The 24,540-nt window shown below is 34.3% G+C and overlaps 2 protein-coding genes across 3 annotated transcripts; both read left to right on the plus strand.

The window, feature by feature from the left end:
* Positions 1 to 664: 664 nt before the first annotated feature.
* LOC125667973 (glutathione S-transferase 1-like) lies at positions 665 to 8,930 on the plus strand. The gene is made up of 4 exons (XM_048901691.2): positions 665 to 861; positions 3,699 to 3,924; positions 6,651 to 6,833; positions 6,946 to 8,930. The coding sequence occupies exons 1-4, from the start codon at positions 783 to 785 to the stop codon at positions 7,091 to 7,093; spliced, it is 636 nt and encodes a 211-aa protein (XP_048757648.2). The 5' UTR covers positions 665 to 782; the 3' UTR covers positions 7,094 to 8,930.
* Positions 8,931 to 13,186: 4,256 nt separating this feature from the next.
* On the plus strand, positions 13,187 to 23,319 carry LOC125667976 (acyl carrier protein, mitochondrial-like). 2 transcript variants are annotated; one of them, XM_048901694.2, is made up of 5 exons: positions 13,187 to 13,413; positions 18,073 to 18,192; positions 21,093 to 21,180; positions 22,624 to 22,735; positions 23,188 to 23,319. In XM_048901694.2, the coding sequence occupies exons 1-4, from the start codon at positions 13,258 to 13,260 to the stop codon at positions 22,713 to 22,715; spliced, it is 456 nt and encodes a 151-aa protein (XP_048757651.1). In that variant the 5' UTR covers positions 13,187 to 13,257; the 3' UTR covers positions 22,716 to 22,735; positions 23,188 to 23,319. The 2 variants fall into 2 exon arrangements, with proteins under 2 accessions (XP_048757651.1, XP_056019179.1); XM_056163204.1 differs by having other exon boundaries at positions 13,212 to 13,413; positions 22,624 to 23,319.
* Positions 23,320 to 24,540: the final 1,221 nt, after the last annotated feature.

A 24,540-nucleotide genomic window follows, 5' to 3' on the forward strand; every position in this document is an offset into this window, starting at 1 on the left:
GATTCTTTCAGAGTAAAAGAGATACCTCTTGAAGTGAAAGAGATATCTCTCAAAGTGAAAGAGATATCTCTCTAATTAAAAGAGATATCTCTCAAAGTATAAGAGATATCTCTAAAAGTAAATGAGATATCTCGAAAAGTAGAAGAGATATCTCTCTAAGTGAAAGATATATCTCTCTAAGTGACAGAGATATCTTTTTAGAGATATCTCTTAAAATTAAGAGATATCTCTCATTTTAAAGAGATATCTCTTTAAAATAAGAGATATCTCTTTAATATAAAGAGATCGAATAAATAGTAAAAGGGCTTGCCATACACATGGCACAGAGTGCACGTGAGAGAAGCTTTCAAAAAAAAAATTCTGCATTTTTTTAAATTACGGCTAGGAAAAATATAAATCCTTTCACTAAACTTATTCAAAATATTTGAATTTTACTGTCGTAAATCAGAATATTAGAGGTTTGACCACACATTGATATTTAAAAAAAAAGATAGTTGACCACTCAGTGTATGCACTCATTTCAAGTAACTGCTATCTCTTCGAAACACGTTTCGTTTATATCTTCGTATTGAAACACCTTTCGTTTTTATCTTTGAAATAAGATTCAGGGTTAACAAGGGTACATTTTAATCACATGACCTACTTTACCTAACATATTGTCCTTAATTCATAAACACGCCCTCTGTCGCGACAGAACATAAAAGTATATAAACTTTCTGTATAGAGTTTGTTGCATTGATAACCGACATTGTGAAACAGGTGCGAGGAATATACAAAGAAACATGGAGACTAATGATAACAAAATGCTACTTTATTATTTCCCAAATTTTCGCTCCAACCGATGTATATGGCTCATTCATGGTAGGATTTTTTTATTTTTTTTTAATTCTTTAATATTTTTTTATGATAAATTTATTTATTCATTCTTATAAAACCATTTTGAGTAACAGCTAGATGTACACATATCTCATCCTCTATAAAATAATGAAAATACTTTTGTAATAAATGTGTTATTCGGAATGAATGTAAGTGTATTTCTTAATTATAATATTGTAATAGTGCTTGTAGTATATGCGAGTTTTATATTTATGCAGTCGGATAATAGCTCTCCAGAGCTATAATGTTTTTTTGTTTGTAAAACACGACTTTAGATAAAGATTATCTTATTTATTTTAGGTGGAAAACGATGACATTCACTTTTAATTAATTCTGAAATGATTTCAATATGCACAATATATTTAATGTTTTAATACTCTAAAGCTGTACGCGAATTATATCTTATTTGTGGATAAATAAAACTTCACTTCAAATTGCTAGTATTTATACTTATTGTTTATCCTGTTGTAGTTATTGATTTAGATATGTTTACAAACATAATTATAATGTGTCTGGGCCCTTGTTTCTTGTTTTTATCTTTCTAGGACGTCGTACTATTTGACCTGTATAGCAACCGAGATTTTTTATTTTTGTCCAATTTACTGTTCTATGTGCGGATCTATGGCACACCAAATTAACATAAACTCAAATAATTGAAGATATCAAATAATTGAAGATATCATCAATTCACTTGATATGTGCAACAATTCGATTAAAAATCTCAAATGATTAATGATGTCTTCAATTCTGAATTATTGCGAGCATTAACCGAGTTGTTGATAGCATCATATATTTTGCCGTATATGTCGTTATGAATTGATTAATCAACAAATGAATTTATGCGCGCTAGAATTCGATCGAAGAGAACAATAATTCTAATCAATGCTCTCTTCAACTGAATTAATAATATCATTATTTCATTTGATACGCGCAATATGTTTTTTAGGGAGAACAACTATCTAATTAGAGGTATCTTGATTCAGTATTATACGATATGAATTGGTTTTATAAAGATCAATCAATCAATGAAATGCTGCAACCAAAATGAAACTACTGAATTCGTTACGAGTCAAAATGAAACTACTGAATTCGTTACGAGTCAAACTATTTTTTTCTTTCAGTTTCTTCATTGTGCGGCATTACAATCACTCAATATTAAAATCGTAATTCTGTATTTAATTTCATATGTTGCTGAAAAGCATCGACTGCAAACTGCAAACCAATCTAAAGTGTCTGTAAATATTAGATAATGTGGGACTATTGACATGGGGTCATTGGTCTCGTCGACATTTCTGGAAATAACGTGACTCTTAATATAGATAGTGACTATCCTGGCGAGTGCCCTGGTTTTATGTTAATATAAGCTGCAATAATGTAGCCCTCTCCGATTTTTATGCCCCTGAGATCGACAATTCGGGGGGGGGGGTGTTATTTTTGTCCTGTCTGTCATTCTGTCTGAAACTTTAACCATGCTAATAACTTTTGAACAGTAAGTGCTAGAGCTTTGATATTTCACATGTGTCTTCCTTAAGACAAGACCTTTCCATGGGTGACCTTGACCTTGGAGTTTTACCTACTTTTTGAAAACTTTATCCTTGCTAATAACTTTTGAACAGTAAGTGCTAGAGCTTTGATATTCACACGAGTCTTACCTTTCCGTGGGTACTAAACCTTTTAGCCTTGGCATTTGACCTACTTTAAAAAAATTTGACATTGGTCATAACTTCGTAATGGTAAATATTAGAGCTTTCATATTGCACATGGGCATTTCTTGTGACAAGATCTTTCTACTGGTACCAAGATATTTGTACTTGTGACCTTGGCCATCTTTGGAATGGGCCATTATCGGAGGCATTTGTGTTTCACAAACACATCTTGTTTTCATTGAATTCTGACGTTTTCGGGAGGTTACAATTCAAACCTGTTCAAAACCAACGAATTCGCCCCCTACTCCCTACTCGTCCATTGATGTAAACACTACCTTATATGGGCATATGCAAATTACTTGACTATCAAAGATGGCGCACAATTATGAAATTGGAATATATCGAAATTATTAAAAACGGTAGAAAAGAGCCTCACAAATCGTAAGTTGCAGGTTGTAAAATATATTGACTAAGAAACATAGAATATCATTATATTTACATAAAGAAAGTCAGCAAATGTGTAGACTGATCGAAAAATGTTGCGGGAATGAATCACTCCCGCATCCGCACCATAAGGAGATCCTAAGGGGTTGTAGCTACCCCCCCCCCCCCTACCAGTCAGAGAGGGCTACATTATTGCAGACTGATTAACATCAATGTTTTAAATTAAAGCGTTCAGAAACCGCAAACCGCGCCCTCAATTTTCCTTTGTAAGAATGTGGAATAGAAAGATCTCGTTCTTACACAGAATACATATGTAGTACCAGATATTACTATTTTTTTTTTTTTTTTTTTTTTTTTTTTTTTTTGCCGCTGTTTCATTTTCGCTATTTTACAGTAAAACAATGCCGTGAAATCCAAGCTTTGCACAATAACAATGTAGAATTATTTAGCTTAGGGTTCTTCAATATGTTTTGTGCTTTTGTAATGAAAAAAAATTAATTCATTCTGAGGATTATATTAAATTATCTATTTATCATATAAACAAATTTTTGTACTCCCTGTCTGTCCATCTGTCTGTCACAAAGTCTTCTCCTCCTATAAGGCTTATCAGATAAACAAATTAACTTTTCTAAGCTTTTCTGTATGGCCATCATCATCATCTCGTTTTAGACATTGTGTACTCGTATAGTAACCAACATGACAGGAAAATATGAATTGGAAGTCTCCTTTCAGAACTGGAAGCCACAAACGATGTCCAGTTTGAGTTATTCAATACAAGGGATCTGGACAAATCTAAAGTCGACCATTACCGAAGGACCGTGCACCCTCTTGGTACAGTACCAGCTCTAGTTATAGAGGGGAAAGAACCCATGATAGAATCTGGGGCGATTTGCATGTATCTGGCTGAACTGTACCAGAAACTGCTGCCAGAAAACAACAGAAAAATGGACTATCTCAAGTAAGTACACGAAAGGATTATATGAATTCAACATTCTCAACATCTCAGTAGTTATGTCTCCCCTCTTTCATGGAGAAACATGTTGTTTTTGTACTCCCTGTCTGTCTGTCTGTCACAACGTCTTGTGAATGCTTCTCCTCCTATATGGCTTATCGGATAAACTTGAAACTTTGTACAATGCTTCATTGCAATTTGTAGATGTGCATATTGGTACCAATTATTTTCCTAAAAGTTATAGTGGATCTAAGAGGGGTGGAGGGTGTAAAATAGCTTGTGAACACTTCTCCTCCTATATGGCTTATGGAATGTATTTGAAACTTTGTACAATGCTTCATTGCCATTTGTAGATGTACATATTGGTAGAACAGGAGGATCCAATTATTTTCCTAAACGTTAGAGTGGATCTAATAGGGGTTGGGGATGTTACAATAGCTTGTAAACACTTCTCCTATAGATATGGCTTGTCCGATAGACTTGAAACGTTGTACAATGCTTCAATGCCATTTGCAGATTTGCATATTGCAAGGACAGGAGGATCCAATTGTTGTCCCTAAAATTATAGTGGATCTGAGGGATGGACGGTTGTAAAACAGTTTGCGAAATCTTCTCCTATGTGGCTTATCGGAGTTCATATGTTCCTACTCATGCATTCTCCTCCATACCATGCAGTACATGAAGGAGAGGATGTTCATTTTGAGCACTTCCAATTTGGGGAGCTTTTGAGACATTTGTTTTTCTTTAAAACAATCTCTAGTATATTCTTAAAACTATCATAACCACATGTTTTCACTACAAGAATAACCCTGCTACACTTTAACAAACATTCAGTTTGATTTACTGAGTATGATGTGTAGTTTCTACACACTGATGACTCTACAGAATAATGGTGATTTATAATATACGTATATTAAACATTAATTGACATTTCTTCGCAAACTAAAGATCTTCGGTCCACTCTGTTCTACACAAATGTTTGTTGGGAGTGCGAGATGAAAAAAACAACATGACTTAAGGACTATGAAAATGGCATGATTGCTGATCTGTATTTAGACCGGTCAAGCAACGGTGTGATCCGATATCAAACTCTATTTGTATTTATGGACCATCCCCTTTGTGCTACTCCCTGGGACTACCCCTTACTAATGTTCATCGATATTTTTAACCAATCGTAATGCCCAATAGGCGGGGGATTCCAGGATGTTGTTCACAAATGCTGGAGAATGGCTGAAGCTAGGTTTTGGGAAAATAATCAATAAAAAATGTTTCAATATAGAATGCATTTGGGATAGCAAAATCACGGTCCCCCTCGACAATAGAGTTATTTCCATTGAAAGAAAATAGGTTTTTTTGGGGGGGGGGGTAGGGAGACAATGAATTCGCTATTTCCCTCATATCCATTATATAACTCCCATGGGGATCCGGGTTAGAATAGGTCCTCAGTACCCCCTTGCTTGTCGTAAGAGGCGACTAAATGGGGCGGTTCTTCGGATGAGACCGCAAAATCCGACGTCCCGTGTCATAGCAGGTGTAGCAGGATAAAGATCCCTCGATCCCTGCTCAATGGCCATAAGCGCCGAGCATAGGCCTAATTTTTGCAGCCCTTTACCAGCAGTGGTGACGTCTCCATATGAGTGAAATATTCTCAAAAGGGACGTTAAACAATATTGATTGATTGATTGTACCTTGCTTAACGTCTCGTTCGAGAATTTTTCACTCATATGGAGACGTCACCAAGACCGCTGAAGGGCTTTAAATATAGGCCTATGTTCGGCGCTTACGACCATTGAGCAGTGAGGGTTCTTAAGCGTGCGACACCTACTGTGACACGGGACATCAGTTTTTAAGGTTATCTCCGAGGACCCGTGACATTCACACCTGAAGCTTAGCGTTTGGCGATGGAACTGTCACTACCCGTTTTAACGACTTAGGTCTGTCGCAGCCGAGATTCGAACCCCGGCCTACCGTATTCGGGGCAAACGCTCTAACCTGCAGAGATAGAGTTCACCCATAGGGGCTAAGCCCGTTTTGGGCCCTATCTCTGTGATGCCATAAATATAGATCTATATCTATGGTATCACAGAGTTCGGGCTCAAAAACGGACTTAATCCCTGTGTTTCAATCCCTCTAGTAAGGAATAAGCTAGCCCATATACCATTTTCCCCAAGTCAAGGGTTTCTGATCCACAGCGGAGCGGATCAGAAACCCTTGACTTGGGAAGATGCCCATATATATGTGTGAATATATCTTCTATCTTCCTGTAAAATGAACACATTTATTCTTCCAAAAATCATGTGAACCACCATTCTTTCACCAGGGGGCGCGCGCGCTACGGAAGGAGCGTAGCGTAACGCCCTCTGGTGAGAGATATTTTGTGTCCAACACGTTCTACTGTCAGTTCAGTTGATGATGTAAACATAAAGAATGGAATGTGTTTTCTTGTCATCAGGGGTCGATGTAGTTCGCCAGAATTATAGGTCTATGGAAAATTAAGTGGTTTAGTTTTCCTACAATGCTGGCGTCCCCAATAATGACAGCAAAAAAATACACTTTATTGTTTTTAAATGTCACCAAAAACAAACAGAATGACCAACATGAACCATTCTTGTGCCCCATTTATTATAAAAGAAAATGCTGTTACCATGAAATAATCCAACCATAATTCCCCGGTGTCATAGAAAAAGAGGGAAGAATGCTCCAAATTTACTTTCTCTTATTCCTTGTTTTAGCGTTATATTTTACTGTTGCGGTACCATCGATGAGATCCTTGAACATCTCTTTGTCCAGTGGATGTTCACAGAGCCCGAGAAGAGGGACAACGGCTTGATTCAGAATATGATGATCAAATTTGACGCCGCGGCCTCTCATCTAGAAAAACTCTTACACAACAGAAAATTCATATGTGGAGACGAGTACGAAAGGAATTCTATAGAATTTCTGAAATTCAGACCTGTATATATATATATATATATATATATATATATATATATACACACACACCACTAATCGGATTTCTTATTCCAGATTAACGGCAGCAGATTGTGTCCTTGGCTACAACTTATGGTGGGCCAGTGTGATGCAAGGCGGGGAATTGTTGAACAACCACCCAGAGCTTATGTCGTACTACGATAGACTGAAGAGGCGAGAAAACTTCAAACGGACATTCTCATGAAGAACTTAAAATCTACATCTCACTATTTCCCGCTTTATGCCAATGATCTGCAATAGTCATTGTTTTATTGTAAAACTCGGACACAACTGTATTTTAAAGTATGATTTATTCCGAAGAAATATTGTTGAAAAGTCCCATTTGGTTTACCAGGGGTTTTCTGCATGTAACACATACCGTATCAACATGCCAGAAGCGAATTATTCAGAATATCCAGATAACTATTACTGATTATGTCTCCCCTTCACAGTTTGTTATGTGAATTCTTCTTCCACTTCTCATATAAAGTTTGTCCGGGCCATAACTTCTTTGTCTTTTGACATAGTCTTTTAATATATGGCATGTGGGCATACCATAAGACAGTGTGTAGCGTACTATTTTTGAAGACCTTTGGCCTTGACCTTTTATGTAAAAATTTATTTTGTCAGGACCATAACTTTTTTTGTCGTTTGACATAGGCCTTTAATATTTGGTAAGTTGGCAAGTTTGATTTACTATCATATGCTCACAACACTGTTCCTTGTTTGATGTTATTTACTGTAAGTATTAATTTAAATTAAAAGAGTAATTGGCCTCAATCATCCATGCAAACTTCTTGGAAAACTTTTTGATACCATGGTTGTTCCCATTTTACTATATGGAAGTAAAATTTGGGGACTTTTAAAGGCTAGTTAAAAAGAATTTGAATCTTATAAACAAGTTCATTTGAATTTTATAAAAGAAATTCTAGGAGTTCATTGTAAAGTTTTTAATGATGCATGGCGAGCAGAGCTCAATCGTTTACCTTTAAGAAATATAATCTTACAGTCTTGTGTGAAATTCTTAGATCATATTCAAACTCAGGATGAATCATTAGTTAATAAAATAGATCAAACAACTAAAATATTAAATCCATTGGTTAAAACCTTTAATGTAACTTTACATAGTTAAGGATTTTCTTTCATCATAAATAAAGATAGTGATGTAAAACTCCATTAAACAAAGAATTACTGAACAATTTTTGCAAACTGCAAATACCCATAACTCTGACAAGTTGACACTTTTCAGTAAATTATATAACATGAATAAACGAGCAGTCTATGTTGATAAATTAACAAACAGATTTGATAGGTCAATGATCCATAAAATTAGAATAAGTGCTCATGTCAGCTAAAATGCTATAGAAAAAGGAAGATTCAATTGTTTTTGTAATGCCTGCAAAACCAAAATCATTGAAGATGAAGAACATTTTTTATTACATTGTACTGCATATACAGAAATACGAGCTAAATTGTTAAAAGAACTGAAATCTCGTATTAAAAATGTAAACTTGATTGATATAAATGCTAAACTTCAAATATTGCTGAATAATAACTCATTGAAAATCCTGAAATTGTCTACAATCATTCATTTTTGACTGTCTTAACTTTAGAAAATCCCTTTTATGCTGAAATGCTAATTGCCAAAAACTACTTTTATACTTTTATAAGCATTATTATAAGCTTGTTTACCAATGAGAATATAATGACAAAGTTTGAGTACACATGTATACGTTTGTCTATGTTTGTACACACATACATGTATGTATTCTAATCTGTCAATTTAATTTTGAATAAGAACTGTAACTCAGTTGAATATGTGTTAAATATGTGTATGTATATATGTATGTATTATGCACCATAATTGTCATTTACAGACACAAGTATATTTATACAATATTTCTATTGTCATAAGTATGAAACATTATTGCTATGTCATGTCATTACAGGTACTATTATTATTGTTATTTTGTTTTACACATGCGCAATAACCATAACTTGTTGATGCATGATGTGTTGCGCCAATAAAGAATTTGAATTTATGCTTCCGTTTGTCCCTATGGTTTTCTTGTTCCATGGATTGATTTTATATTGTTCAAACATTCCACTCGAGAATTTGTCGCTCATATGGAGATGTCAGCGGTGGAGCTAGCGAATTTGGCTCCACTTTTTGGCACGCTGTTTTTGGCTATATTTAGCTCTAAAACTTCATAATTATTTCGGATTTCAAACATTTCGGTTGAGCATCACTGAGGAGGCATTATTTGTCGAAATGCGCATCTGGTGCATCAAAATTGGTACCGTATAAGTTTTACGAAACTATAGAGGAACCACTAAGGGAAATCATCAATGGACTGAGAGTACGCATAGAACAATATTTGAATTGGGTAATTATTTTAACGGAAAATTTGAATTAAATTCGTCACGAGCAACTGAGCTTACATAAAATATTACACAGAATGTAATTTATATCAGTAATTCTTACTGACACGAGAAAGGCAAATAGAATTGACCACACATTTTATTTCTAAATCTTTTTGAGTAATAGATGTTGCAAGCCTACACGAAAATAAATGAACATTGATAATTTAGCAGAATATCAAGATCTTAGTAATTAAGTACCAATGAATAGATTTACATTGTATATAATAAGAAATCGAAATCTACATGATGTGGGATCTTTTATTATTGTAAGATTGATCATAATATTATCATTGCATACCATCGAGTGCCCCTTAGGGGACCCTAATCTCAGTTGAGATTCGGCTCGGCTGAATATTTGGACAGACGCCTTCACCAAATCTCGGAGCAGTCCTTCATAATTCATGTCTGGAAATATACTCTCAGCTTCTGTCGGTTCTAGCAATTAATGTGCACTTAGGTGACACTGCTGTTCGCTTCAAATAAGTGATTTGACTGTTAAACTAACTCTATATCACTATTAATGCTATATTACTTACCGTCTAAATATGTAAATTTCATAAAATAAACCATCACTATTTTTTTCCGTTCAAATGAAGAATTCTATGGTGCAATATTTTATCTCCCAAAATTGAAGAGTTCCTATAGTTTGTTTTTTGAATTAGCGAAATGCAAGTAGGTGTGTAGAGATACGATGCATCAGTAACTAGATAAAGCAGACTATAGGAACTCTTCAATTCCAGGAAATAAAATATTGTGCCATGGAATCTTCATTTGAACGGAAAATGTAGTGCCTGTTTTCATTTTGGGATTTTTATACCTAAACGGTAAGTAATACAGCATTGATAGTGATATAGAGTTAGTTTAACAATCAAATCACTTATTTGAAGCCGAATCTCAGCCGAGATTAAGGGGACCCTACTCTAACTAGTGAATACATTGTCCCTTCTTTCCATGAAAAAGTTGGAATAGGAGTCAAAATCTGTCATGGCCCGTTGGAGCCATTGAGTGGTACCCCTACAGCCCCAAACTGAAAGAGGGAAATAATAGTCCCGGTGGCCCTCTGTCTGCCCTGATATCCCGTATTTCGGTATTCATATTAAAATAGATGATTCTTTTTTTTTTTTTTTTTTTAAGATATTTGCTTATTTTCCCTTTTTGTCAAGGGCTATAGGGATATCAATATAAATATATCTAACTGTAATCTTAATTTCCTATCAAAATCCTGAAGTAATTATCATACAACTCGCTAGATTCAACCTGCTGGCAACTGCTTAATGTTGTCCCAGTGACCTCGAACTTTTCCGTCATTTTTGCATTAGCTTAATTTGTCATATCAGTCACAAAAATCATGCATGGAGGAAATTTTTGTTGTCTATGGCACGCCGTTTTTACATTTATTCTTTAAAGATATCTCATAAATTTCATAAGATATCTTATAAAAGTTTTGAGATATCTTATAAAGTTTATGAGATATCTTATATCCTTTATATATATGTTTTTCTTTATATCACATCAAATATATGAGATATCTTATATATTAAGCCCCTATATAAGATATCTCATAAACCTCATGAAATATCTTATAAAAATTCATCTATGAGATATCCTTTAAAAGATATAAGATATCTTATAAAAATTTATGCGATATCTTATAAAACATATAAGATATCTTGTGTGTTTTATACGATATCTTATAAAATGACTTTATTTATAAGATACATGTATATTCTATTTTTATTATATAATTCATCAACTTAATTAGATATCTTATCAAAAATAGAAGATTTCTCATAGATTATATAAGATATCTTTACAGTGGAATGGATATAAATATGGCGTGTCATTGCAGTCAGATAAAAAGAGATATATCTTTAGCTTTCCAAAGCTAGACAGATATCTATTTAATTCTGAAAATCTGTATAAGATATTTTAAGGTCGTACTCTACATCGTCATAATGCCTGACTTCCGATATCAACAATATTTGACCTTTCCTTTTCCATTTACCTAGCCGAGTAGCTCAATAGGTTAGAATACCGACTGTTGAACTGAAGGTCGAAGGTTCGAGTCCAGCAGTTTTGTTTTTTTTAAAATTTTTTAAAGATTACCTTCTACTAAATCTGTATTTTTTGACAAAATAAAGTAAATTTGAAAATTTTCAACTTCAAAATATTGTTGTTCATATCCTCCACTTTTCACCTACATCAAATTTCTCTGGTGTAGCTTACATCCTTAACTTTGAGAGATATATATTTCATATCGATAGATATATCTTTATGGTAAAAAAATATATAAAGAGATATATATCTAAGTCAAATAATTATTTTTTTCAGGTTAAAGAAATATCGCTTAAATAACTTTAAGAGATATCTTTTTGCTCTACATACCGAGATATCTCTCGAAATAAAAGATACATCTCTTTACGGAATGAATGATTAAACAGGCTTACCATAAAGATTCCTTCGAGTGCTTTGGTAGAAAACTTTGAAATGAATTCTATATGCAATTCATCATCAATATCAAATTATCTAGATTTAAACAAAAAGTCAAACGCTTTATCATAAGTGCGATACTTAAAAAAAAAAATCCATGCCATGATTGTAGCAACCTGATTAAAATAAGATCTTTGATCCGCTCCGTTATTAACAATAACGGAGCGGATCAAAGATCTTATTTTAATCAGATTGTGATTGTAGTAAATCTATTCAATTTTCATGTTGTGTGCACTCTATTTCAAACTTGTTCAGCATGTTTGTTCATTTACCTATTCTTTTCATTGTATTTAATTATGGAAGCCCCCAGGGAAGACTAGTCTATGGAGCGCCAAATTAATTCATAATCTTCAATTAATTGAAGATGTCTATAATTTATTTGAATATATCATCAATTCGTTTGATGCGCGGAGCAATTCAAGGAAAGATATCTTTGAACAAATAATTAATGACATATTCAATTTCAACTAGGAATTGTTGCTCTCTTCAAATGAATTGATTCACTATTAATAAATGCTATCATTGATTCACTATTAATAAATGCTATCATTGATTCACTATTAATAAATGCTATCATTGATTCAGTTGATGAGCGCAGTGATTCCTTATACAAAAGCGTTGTAAATCATAAAAAGATATATTCAATTCACAGGTGCTTGTGGACAGGACTTCCGTTACCCCCCTTCTTTTATTTTTAAATGTTCAATTCCTTGGGTATTTCGGACGTATTTTTGATAAAATATGTAACTTCAGAGTTTATCTATTTCAATGGAATACACAAATCTCGCATAGAAACCGTTTTTAAAAATGTCATATCACCGATCATAATATATTATGATCGGTGATATGACATTTTTAAAAACGGTTTCTATGCGAGATTTGTGTATTCCATTGAAATAGATAAACTCTGAAGTTACATATTTTATCAAAAATACGTCCGAAATACCCAAGGAATTGAACATTTAAAAATAAAAGAAGGGGGGTAACGGAAGTCCTGTCCACAAGCACCTGTGATTCAATTAGATTAAAGAGATCACCAAATAATTTATACAGAGCTCCAAATCAAATTTTGCCGGCAATAATTCCACAACATTGATGACGCGCGCATTAATTCAATTGATGAGAGCAATAATAAAATTGATGTGCGCACATTTGAAGCGCGCATTAATTTTTTAATTATTGCTTGCACTAAATGAATTGATGATATTCAAATAATTAAAAATATCTTCAATTATTTGAGATTATGCTGTAGTAGTAATGTACTGCACTAGTGGGTCTACCCTAATTGAATAAGTATTATTTTGATAGTTATCATTAGATTCTTATCTGACATTGAGCCAGATCTTGCTTAATACTAGGGACCGAATTGACCATGGATCGAATTGTGTATGGGCCGAACTTTGAGCTGACGAAGCTCGAGGATTTCCGAATGGAAAAGGTCGTTCTCTCTTAAAAATGGCTGCGGCAGTGAGAAACGCGAGATTTTTAACAAACATTAGCCGTTTAATGATACAAAGTACAGTATGTAAAGCCAGTGCAGTATCCGTGGTCCACAACAGACACTCTTCCAGTGTAAACAGATGCCCTAATTTAACAAAACAGCTGTGTCAAGTATGTATAATCATGCCAGTTTTGTTACAAACAGTAGTTTGCCGCATGCTTGAAATTATATAAACAGGATACAGGGACAATTTAATCACAAGTCGAAATAAAGATGGAGTGTCATAGTATGTACCTTTAATGCCATGTTTCTGTGAATTGCAAAAGGTTTCATGGTTACAAGTTAAATGGTTAAAGTGCATAAAAGTTGACCGAGAAAATTCGGGACGAAAACTTCAAGGATACCCTAATAATTGACATCTTCTGACTGTATCATACATATTTTGAATATTAATGGGATATCAGATTTGCTTGTCTATGCATTAAGAATACTAATTGGAAAATTTTCATAATCGAAAGGTCATCATCGAATAAATAATGGGAAAATTCGAAAATCATTTCTTTTTCAACTCTTCATTCTCTGTACAAAATCCAACTTTTCAAAAGATTTATTGACCCTGAACTCTGTTTAGTTCAACTCTCAAAACTGAAAAAATAAATTAGGAGGTACACAAGTATGCCGAAAGGCTGACAATGACTCTTGTTAGTATTTGTATCATCAATCATTGGGGGCGCTTAGAATCACTGAAATTACTGCTTATCACCGAAATTATCAATAAAGGGGCCGAAATTACCTCAGTATATGATCATCTATATACTATCTAGCAGTGATTGGGATAAGCACGCGCCCTGCGCCATAGCCGCATTAAATCAAAAAATGACGCACAGAATGTTGAAACACTGCGCCGTTGTGGCGCATATCTATGGCAATGCAGTCTGTCAGTAGTGTTTAGATTATAATTTACTGATCTCTCACATTCATCATTTTAATAAAATGTCGCATAAAAATTTCACTATGGCGCATTCATTTTAGAAATGTCACATTGACAGTAGCTGGTAACGCGCCGTTGTCACATTTAGCAATTTGCTTATCCCAATCACTGTCTAGTCACACATCAAATTGTGAAGTGTGAATCTGAGTTACTTCCCTTTACCGAACTCGTATTTACGCTTCACATTAATTGGTTTAATGACCATAACTCCTTTAAATCATTACCAATCTTCATGAAATTTGATGTGTGATTAAATGGTAAATAGATGAACATATACTGAGGTAATTTCAGCCCCTTTATAGGTAATTGTGGTCATTTCTTTGGTAATTTCGGTGATTCTATGTACCGATTCATTGGCAATGGATTTCCTTTCTTTGGTGCTGTCAAATTGTTTTCATGGAAGTGAAAAATATCAAGTCATTTGTGATGTGATAGGAAGGGCGAAAATGCAAAGGATCAGCCAGGATTCAAACCTTGGGCACCTGAATCTCACGTCAGGTGCTCTACCAACTGAGCTACCAATAGTGATCAAACCTGTCTAACCATTCCTTCCTCCATAAATGTCTTTATACCATGAAGACACCAACCCACTTGAACCCAGAATCTTTATGAATTCCTCTGGCAGGCATTTTTGTCTGTCAGTTCCAGGGGCAGCTCAAGGTCACCAAATGTAACAAGAAGGAATAAAATGCAATGGACAAGAACAGAATTCAAACCCAATCCTCCTGAATCTCTAGTCAGGTGCTCTATAAATTCAGCTACCTGGCAATCAAATTCGTCTTACTACCACATTAATTTGGTTTTTCTCAGTTGTCGGTGATGATTGCTACCTTATTATTTGTTTGATGTAAAAATAGATTTACTCTACAAGTATTATTTATGGAAGGCTTGTAAGAGGGCTATTGCTTCAAAGCCTTCAGAGCCTTCAAATACAATTGATTTTATAAATCTGTTGTACTGTTATAAATCCAGTATCATATAGACCTACTTAGCAATTTTTACCAATGACCATCTATACAGGTTGATAAACCTTCCCCAAGTAGTTACTTTCAGCCTATCATTTGTTAACATTTTGCTTTTTAAAAAAAAAAAAAATTTGTTCCAGAGCCAATAATCCATTAATTTCATCCAAACAAAAAAGTACAAAGCATCCTTGGGTTGAGTTGATTCAGCTAGAAAAGCCAGAACTTGTATGAAAGCTTTCTGATTTAATGAAAATACAAGTTTGTTGAGTCCCACGGTAGAACCACAATAGTGGTTCAAAGTTTTATATAGAAATGTATGGAAGATTCTTTGATTCTTGAGAAGAAGATATTCAATTTGACTATATTCTCAAGAAACACATGGATATAATGTTAAGTTGATATGAAAGCATGATGTAGTTTACATCAAGCTGTACATATAGTGACCCCCAGGACAAGGATGTGGCCACTAGAGGGGGTTAAAGTTTTAAGGAAAATTGTTTGAAAATCTCTCAAGAACCACAAAGGAACAAAATTTATAATTCATATGCAGGCATCCTCATGAAGTATAGATGCCACTGTGTTAACGTCATTATCTCTAGGACTGCAAGGGGGATTTAAAGTGACACATATGAATTTATGAAAATAAAAAGTGTCTGAAGACCTCCCAAGATGTAGTTTGTGAAAGTGGTATGTGACCATCCATATGTAATGTAAATTCAAGTTTGATCCTTGAGTTTACATGAAGCTGCAATTAGGGACTCAAAGTTTTACATAAGATTATTTAAAGGCAGATACTTTGAAAATCATCTTCTCAAGAGCTGCAGGGGTAGTACAATTTGTCAAATTAATTTGTAAGCATCCTTATGTAGTGTTAATTCAAATTTGTTCACACTATGACCCCAGGGTCAAGTCATGATAGAGGTTTCCAGTTTAACTGAGGAATATAGAAAAAAAAAATGACAATCTTCTGAATAACCACAAGTATTCAATTTGTCAAATTAATATGCGTGCCTCCTTACAAAATGTAGATTCAAATCTGTTCTCATCATAATAATGGCTGGGTGACAGAAAGGGATATGCAATTTACATAGGAACATTTAGAAAAACTGTCTGAAAAATTCAAAATTTCCTGATGAAAAACCACTTGGGAGTTCAACTTGTGAAATTGATCTGAAGACATCTGCATATGATTGATTGATTGAATATTTTTTAACGTCCCTCTCGAGAATGAGTGTAGATTCATTTGTATTTACACTTGGGCTAAGGTTGGAGGCTGAGTCACACTAGACCTTTTAAGTTTTGTCTTTCTTTTCAAGAACAAGCATTCTCATTTAGTAATAATTCAAGTTTGTTAGGGTTAAGTAGGGCTATAACATTATTAAAAAAATAATTTCTTGAATTTGTTTTTTTTTTTATTATTTAGTTTTCAGCTCACCTGAGCCGAAGGCTCAAGTGAGCTTTTCTGATCACATTTTGTCTGGCGTCCGTCTGTCTGTCCGTCTGTCTGTAAACTTTTCACATTTTCATCTTCTTCTCATGAACCACTGGGCCAATTTCAACCAAACATGACCAAAAGCATCCTTGGGTGAAGGGCTTTCAATTTTGTTCAAATGAAGGGCTATGTCCCTTTCAAAGGGGAGATAATTACAAAAATGCAGAAATAGGGTGGGGTCATTTAAAAATCATCTTCTCAAGAACCACTGGGTCAGAAGAGCTGAAATTTACCTGAAAGCTTCCTGACATATTGCAGATTCAAGTTTGTTCAAATCATGGCCCCCGGTGGTAGGATGGGGCCACAAGGGGGGATCAAAGTTTTACATACAAATATATAGGGAAAAACTTTAAAAATCTTCTTCTCAAGAACCACTAAGCCAGAAGAGCTGAAATTTACCTGAAAGCTTCCTGACATAATGCAGATTCAAGTTTGTTCAAATCATGGGCCCCGGGGGTTGGATGGGGCCACAATAGGGGATCAAAGTTTTACATACAAATATATAGGAAAAATCTTTAAAAATCTTCTTCTCAAGAACCACTAAGCCAGAAAAGCTGAGATTTACATGAAAGCTTCCTGACATAATGCAGATTCAAGTTTGTTCAAATCATGGGCCCCGGGGGTTGGATGGGGCCACAATAGGGGATCAAAGTTTTACATACAAATATATAGAAAAAATCTTCAAAAATCTTCTTCTCAAGAACCACTGAGTCAGAAAAGCTGATTTTTACATGAAAACTTTCTGACATAGTGCAGATTCAAGTTTGTTCAAATCATGGCCCCCGGGGATAGGATGGGGCCCCAAGGGGGATCAAAGTTTTGCACACAAATATATAGGGAAAAACTTTAAAAATCTTCTCAAGAACCACTAGTTTTACTTACAAATATATAGGAAAAATCTTCTTCTCAAGAACCACTGAGCCAGAAAAGCTGATTTTTACATGAAAACTTTCTGACATAGTGCAGATTCAAGTTTGTTCAAATCATGGCCCCCGGGGGGTAGGATGGGGCCACAAGTGGGGGGGGGGTCAAAGTTTTACATGCAAATATAGGAAAAAGCTTTAAAAATCTTCTTCTCAAGAACCATTGGGCCAAAGAAGTTGACATTTACATGAAAGCTTTCTGACATAGTGTAGATTCAAGTTTGCAAAGGGTAGTTTGGGCCATAATAGGGACTATTAGGTTTTACATGCAAATATATATGGAAAGTCTTCAGATATGGGCCAAGGTGACTCAGGTGAGCGATGTGGCCCATGGGCCTCTTGTTGTTATATGTTGGATTTTGGGTGGGTTTTTTTATATAGTCAAGATAGAAGACATGTGTTTCTAGTTACATGTATAACTTGCAAAAAGTGATTGAATTTTTAAAATTATATTTCAGGTACAGCCTCTGCAAATTCAGAAAAGGTATGCTGGAGGAAAGGCCTTGTACACAATGGAAGAAGTGGAAAAGAGGATAATGATTACATTACAGTTATTTGATAAAATTAATCCAGAAAAGGTTTGTAGTAGACTGCACATTAAGGAAAAAATATCTTACTAATTGTGAAGAAATACAGATGTAAGATTGTTATATGAAACTTTTTATTCCCTCACAATGGAGGTTGGCGATAATGAGTGTGTAATGTAAGAATATATTTAACATGTAAACTATATGCAATATCGGGTTTCTCTGTAACACAAGAGTCTGTGTCCTGGATACAGCAAAACTATAAGAAAGTTGAAAGCACATGAGTCCATGGATGTGTCCTTGACTCCAACAAAAAACCTTTGTTTATGTATTTGAATAATTGACCCTGCAGTTTTGATGAAAATACCTAAGCAGAAATCTTGAAGCTTTGATGAACTGATACTGGGAGAGGGTAACTAGGCTGCATATGCACTTGTTAGCTCACCTGAGCTGAAAGTTCAAGTGAGCTTTTCTGATCACCCGTATTCCGGCATCCGTCCGTCTGTAAACTTTTCACATTTTCAACTTCTTCTCAACAACCACTGGGCCAATTTCAACCAAAGTTGGCACAAAACATCCTTAGGTAAAGGGAATTCTAAATTGTTAAAATAAAGGGCCAGGCCACCTTCCAAGGGGAGATAATTAAGAAAAGGTAAAAATAGGGTAGAGTCATTAAAAAATCTTCTTCTCAAGAACCACTGGGCCAGAAAAGATGAAATTTATAGTTAAGCTTTATTAGGTAGTGCAGATTCTAAATTGTTAAAATCATGGCCCCCGGGGGTCGGATGGGGCCACAATAGGGGATCAAAGTTTTACATACAAATATATAGGAAAAATCTTTAAAAATCTTCTTCCCAAGAACCACTGAACCAGAAAAGCTGAGATTTATATGAAAGCTTCCTGATATAGTACAGATTCTAAATTGTTAAAATCATGGCCCCCGGGGGATCGGATGGGGCCACAATAGGGGGTCAAAGTTTTTTTGTTTGGTTTTTTTTTTGATATGGTGCAGATTCAAGTTTGTTAAAATCATGGACCCCGGGGATTGGATGGGGCCTCAAGGGGGGCATCAAAGTTTTACATACAAATTTATAGGAAAAATCTTCTTCTCAAGAACCACTGAGCCAGAAAAGCTGAGATTTATATGAAAGCTTCCTGATATAGTGCAGATTCTAAATTGTTAAGATCATGGCCCCTGGGGGTCGGATGGGGCCACAATAGAGGATCAAAGTTTTACATACAAATAAATAGGGAAAATCTTTAAAAATCTTCTCAAGAACCACTGAGCCAGAAAAGCTGAGATTTATATGAAAGCTTCCTGATATAGTGCAGATTCTAAATTGTTAAAATCATGGCCCTCGGGGGTCGGATGGGGCCACAATACGGGGTCAAAGTTTTTTGTTTTTTTGTTTGGTTTTTTGTTTTGTTTTGTTTGGTTTTTTTTTTATATAGTGCAGATTCAAGTTTGTTAAAATCATGGACCCCGGGGATTGGATGGGGCCTCAAGGGGGACATGAAAGTTTTACATACAAATTTATAGGAAAAATCTTTTAAAATCTTCTTCTCAAGAACCACTGAGCCAGAAAAACTGACCTCCAGGGGTAGGTTTGGGGCCATAATAGGGACTACGGTTTTACATGCAATCTTCTGATATGGACCAAGGTGACTCAGGTGAGCGATGTGGCCCATGGGCCTCTTGTTTAAGATTCCTATGCTTTTGATTCCTCATTTATCTCGTCAGTAGTTTATATCACACAATTTTACAAGTGACTGCAAATAACAATATTGCCTATTGTATGTATGGCTCATCATACAGGGTTAAGAATATGAATGATGCAATGCACTATGCAACTTTTTCAATGACTATAGCTGTTTATTAATGCTAATGTTGTAACTGGCTTTTGATTGATTTGTATATATAAATTAAATTCTGAACTGGATTTTAAGATGTAATTACTATTACAGTAGTCTAATCATTGCTGATACAAATATATATACAGTGTATATATCTATCAAGGCCATGCGTATTAGGGTGTGACTAATAACAGTGTAGTGCTTTGAGTTATATGGACCTCGTCCTCACAAGTTAAGGTTTTGTGATTGTGCACCCGCCACACAAACCTTTGACGAATGTAGCTATTTAAATTTCGGGCTTAGGAGTCCGCATTTCATTGGGTCCAAGTCATACAATGAAGCCAATCAAAATGCGGTTCTTATTCTAAACACGAGGTAGATGTAAACAATGATGACTGCGGACAAAAGATGGCAAGTTCTTCAATTTTTTAAACTTCTTGTCGCATATGCAATTATATCAACTTAAACAAATACCACTGTTTTTTCTCTAGACAATGCAGATCAGCCATCTTTGTTCTCAGTCCGAAATATGTCTTGAAAAGGGACCATTTCATTGGATAATTTATTTTTAGCATATTACGCATTGTAAAGCTTGAGCCCGAAATTTAAATAGCTACATTCGTCAAGGGTTTGTGTGGAGGGTACATAATCACAAAACCTTCACTTGTGAGGATGTATGGACCTTAGATATTGGCCTGGTTAGCTCAGTGGTTAGAGCATTTAAGTAGTAATGCAGGGGGCCCAGGTTCGGTTCCTGGTCCAGCCATGAAATTTCTCCTTTCTTGTCAGTAAATACACCCAAAAAAAAAAAAAAACTAATAAAATTTCTTTAGATCCCAAAATTAATAATTTCAAATAAAGATAATTCATTGTATGTGACTTTATGTAATTTGAATCTTAAATAGTCAGTAAACATTATTTCGTACTGACATATGTAATTTTTGACTTATGAACTCAACATAATTTACTGGGACTCGTCAATGAAACCACGAGTCCAGAACTCATCTTGACAAACTCGTACCAAGAACCCTGCCATATAAAAATAAAATGACCCTTTGAGAAGCAAAAATAAATGCACTTTACTTTGTCTTTTGTAGCTGGCCATGGATTCACATTTTATGAAGGATCTGGGATTAGACAGTCTTGACCAAGTAGAAATAATCATGGCTATTGAGGATGAATTTGGTAAGTAACAGTTAGAATTGTTGACTGAATACTTGTATTACACATATCATAATTTGCCTAGTGCCCACTTTTTCGAGCTACACATATGGATAAAGTTAGTTTCTCTTTTATAATGTACTTACAGCTATTAACCAGAAAGGTATCCAGGTAGCAATTTTACACATGGGAAATGGGATAGACATCTTGGGGTTTATTTAGATTTATATATTGATTTTACACACACTGTGTACTGTAGATTTTAGAGGACTAAATATCGCTAAATGACTCATTCATGTCAAAAGGCGAAACCATGAATTTATTTGTGCTCTGTTGATCAAGAGTTTTTACATTTATTTTAAAGCAAACACTTTTATTTCACGAGTGATGCTTCTCGTGAAATTACGCGATAAATTTCTTGGATGTATTTAGGAATTTACAATAATTAGAAATATGCAAGCATCATCATGTAGTGTTGATTACTTGACACCCAGAACCAGGACAGGGCCACAACAAGAGTTTAACATACATTAAAAGGACTGATTCACAATTTCCCATCAAATTTTGTTTTTCACTTTTAATGATGAAAATTTACTGTCTCATGTGTTTAAAAGGTTTCACAAAAAATTCAAGGTTATACATTATCACAGAAGCTCATTTTAGAGAGCAATAGATTGCGGTATGTTATTGTTTACAAAGTTATCAAAAGAAATGGATATTGATCCAAGTTTATTATATCTATCACAAATCAAGTATTCTTTAGGTAAAATGTGTCATCTAAAAGTTAGATTTTTAAATGTGCAAAATTAAGATGCTTTAAATTACAAAATTAACATTTCACTGGTTTGTTTGTAAACATAAAAAACATCGATTCTTTGTTTTAACACAGATTTAATGCTAAAATATTGCTTTTATTCTTACATTCAGATCAAAATTTTGGCTGTCAACATATGAGTTATAATTTTTAATGTTGAACATCAAAAAGGAAAAATATTTTTCTCAAAAAATGTGAACCAGTCCCTTTAAAAGATTTCTACAGAACTGCAATTTGTCATACTGGCATGCAAGCATCTTCCAAATTAAAAGATTAAAAATAAAACAGTATAATAACTAATTTGCATGAAAGCTTTCTTGTGTAGGGTAGATTCAAATTCAATTAAACCATGATTCTAGGGACCAGAGTTGGCCAACAGAATTTTAAAAAAAAGTTTTACATAAGAATAATAAGAATAATTCTAAAACTTCATGAAAAATCTCATAAAAAACCACAAGGGTACAAATTAATATGCAAATATCCTCATGTAGTGTAGATTTGGTTTTCGTTATTCTTTGACCTCAAGAGCAACCAATAATTTCTAAATGAGATTCTCTATTTACAAAAGTTAATGAAAAATTTGAGGAACTAAACCTAAGGAAAACAACAATGAATATATTAAAGGGACATATATTTTGGAAACTTTATTGCAGGTCTTGAAATTCCTGATGATGATGGAGAACGGTTAATGACTCCAGCTTTGATTAAAGGCTATATTTGTGATAAAGAAGACGTGTTTGAATGAGCAAGAAAGAATGAGTACAGGTATAGTAGTACAAAGGAATTTTACATGTATATGTGATACGAAAGTACAACTGTACATGATTACCAGAATGGAATAATTCTTCTTGACAGGGCAATGTAACTGTTGTGTTATAAATAGCACATAGCTGTTACATTAAAAAAATTCATCATGCATCATTGACATATCTTGTTCCATCAGGAATTGTAGATTCCTTGTATTGCTTGAGTACTTAATGTAGCAGAAATGCTGTTCAACATGAGAATGCTAGATCATAGTCACAGGTTTTACATGTATATCCATAAGGACTTCATTCTGGATTGATAAATTAACAAACAAACAAAAACAAAACAGACTTTCAATTTTATGAAGGAAGTTTCTAACGAATTATCATGAATATTAATGACTTGTACATTTAGTCAGGAATTACAGAAATTTGAGACCCAATTTTAAATGTACACTCTGTTTATTTCAGAATACCCTCTTTGTTTATGAAGAACAACTGGGCAGGAAAAGTAAATATCAGGATTTGTGTTTTAAAGACTTTGAATTTATGAAAGAATGAAATTTGACTTGTAGATGTTTGATATTACATGTGTACCAAGAATAACAGAGTTGTGTTTTATATTTTTGAGATTTGTGCAGAGATGATCAGCTTGAATCAAATTGGATTCTGTTTTGGGTTTTCATATTATCATTTACTGCCCTTTGTATAGACGTGTATATATCTAAAGCATGCCTCTTCCTACTTATGGATAGAATAGGAAATTAAAATGCACATGCAAGGAAGAAGCAGGAAAACATGAACTTGCCAGGAATTTCCACAGGCACCTGAAGTATGGATATTACCTCTCCCCCCCCCCCCCCCCCCCCCCCTTTTGTTTTTTGAATTTTATTTGGTGGCAATAATTTCTCTGAAATGTGTATCTCATCCCTCTTTCAATTTGTGTAATTGTTTCACGCTTTCTGTAAGCTTTAGAGATTGGCCTTCTACCGGTGTAATAAAATACATGTATTTAATTACACCAGTTTGTATTTTTATGTTTATTTTATAATGAAATACATCCACAGAGGAGAAAAATCCTGGGTTGATGTCTTCAAGCACTGAAAACAAATATCCATTAAACATCGATAATTTTATCAACTTGACACAATTCATTTGTAATATCTCTAATTTTATATGTTTTGCATATTTATTTACAATTTGTAGAGAAATATTTGAAAACAGAAGAGTTTGTTTGTAGCAAGTGTTCTAAAAGGTTGTTTGTGGCTTGAGTGTTTGTATCAGGATTCTAGAACAAGGGCATTTGAAATCTGTTGGAGCAATATCTTTATAATACAGATACATTGTGTCCCTATGCTTAAACCAAAAACTCTCTGCACCTTGATCCTCCAGCAAGCTTTCTATAAAAATTAAGTCAAGGTTATATATAAGAAATAAATTTCATTTCTGAAAATACATGCGAGTATGAGCTGAACAATTCACGTCAGCATTACTTCGTGAAGCCTTATTTAAAAAAAATTTTACAGTATATTTCCATTTCTGTTGGAATTCCCAACCGTTGACATAGATGTACTATACAGTGTATTTATCTGTATTCATACGCAACACTGTTCACCACAGCAACACATTCATGAGGATATGGCTATCATTACAATTTGTAGAACCAAAGGCAAAAACATAGGAAATGTTAATGATGCATTGTATGAATGGGATTAAAATGATGTGGTACATATATTTGGAATACAAGTTTGGATGAGCCAAGTTGTGGGCATTAATCGCATTAGGACAGGACTGGTTTAGCATCATGTATGAGACATCTGTTGC

The sequence above is a fragment of the Ostrea edulis genome, chromosome 4, assembly GCF_947568905.1.
Source record: "Ostrea edulis chromosome 4, xbOstEdul1.1, whole genome shotgun sequence".
Lineage (NCBI taxonomy): Eukaryota > Metazoa > Mollusca > Bivalvia > Ostreida > Ostreidae > Ostrea > Ostrea edulis.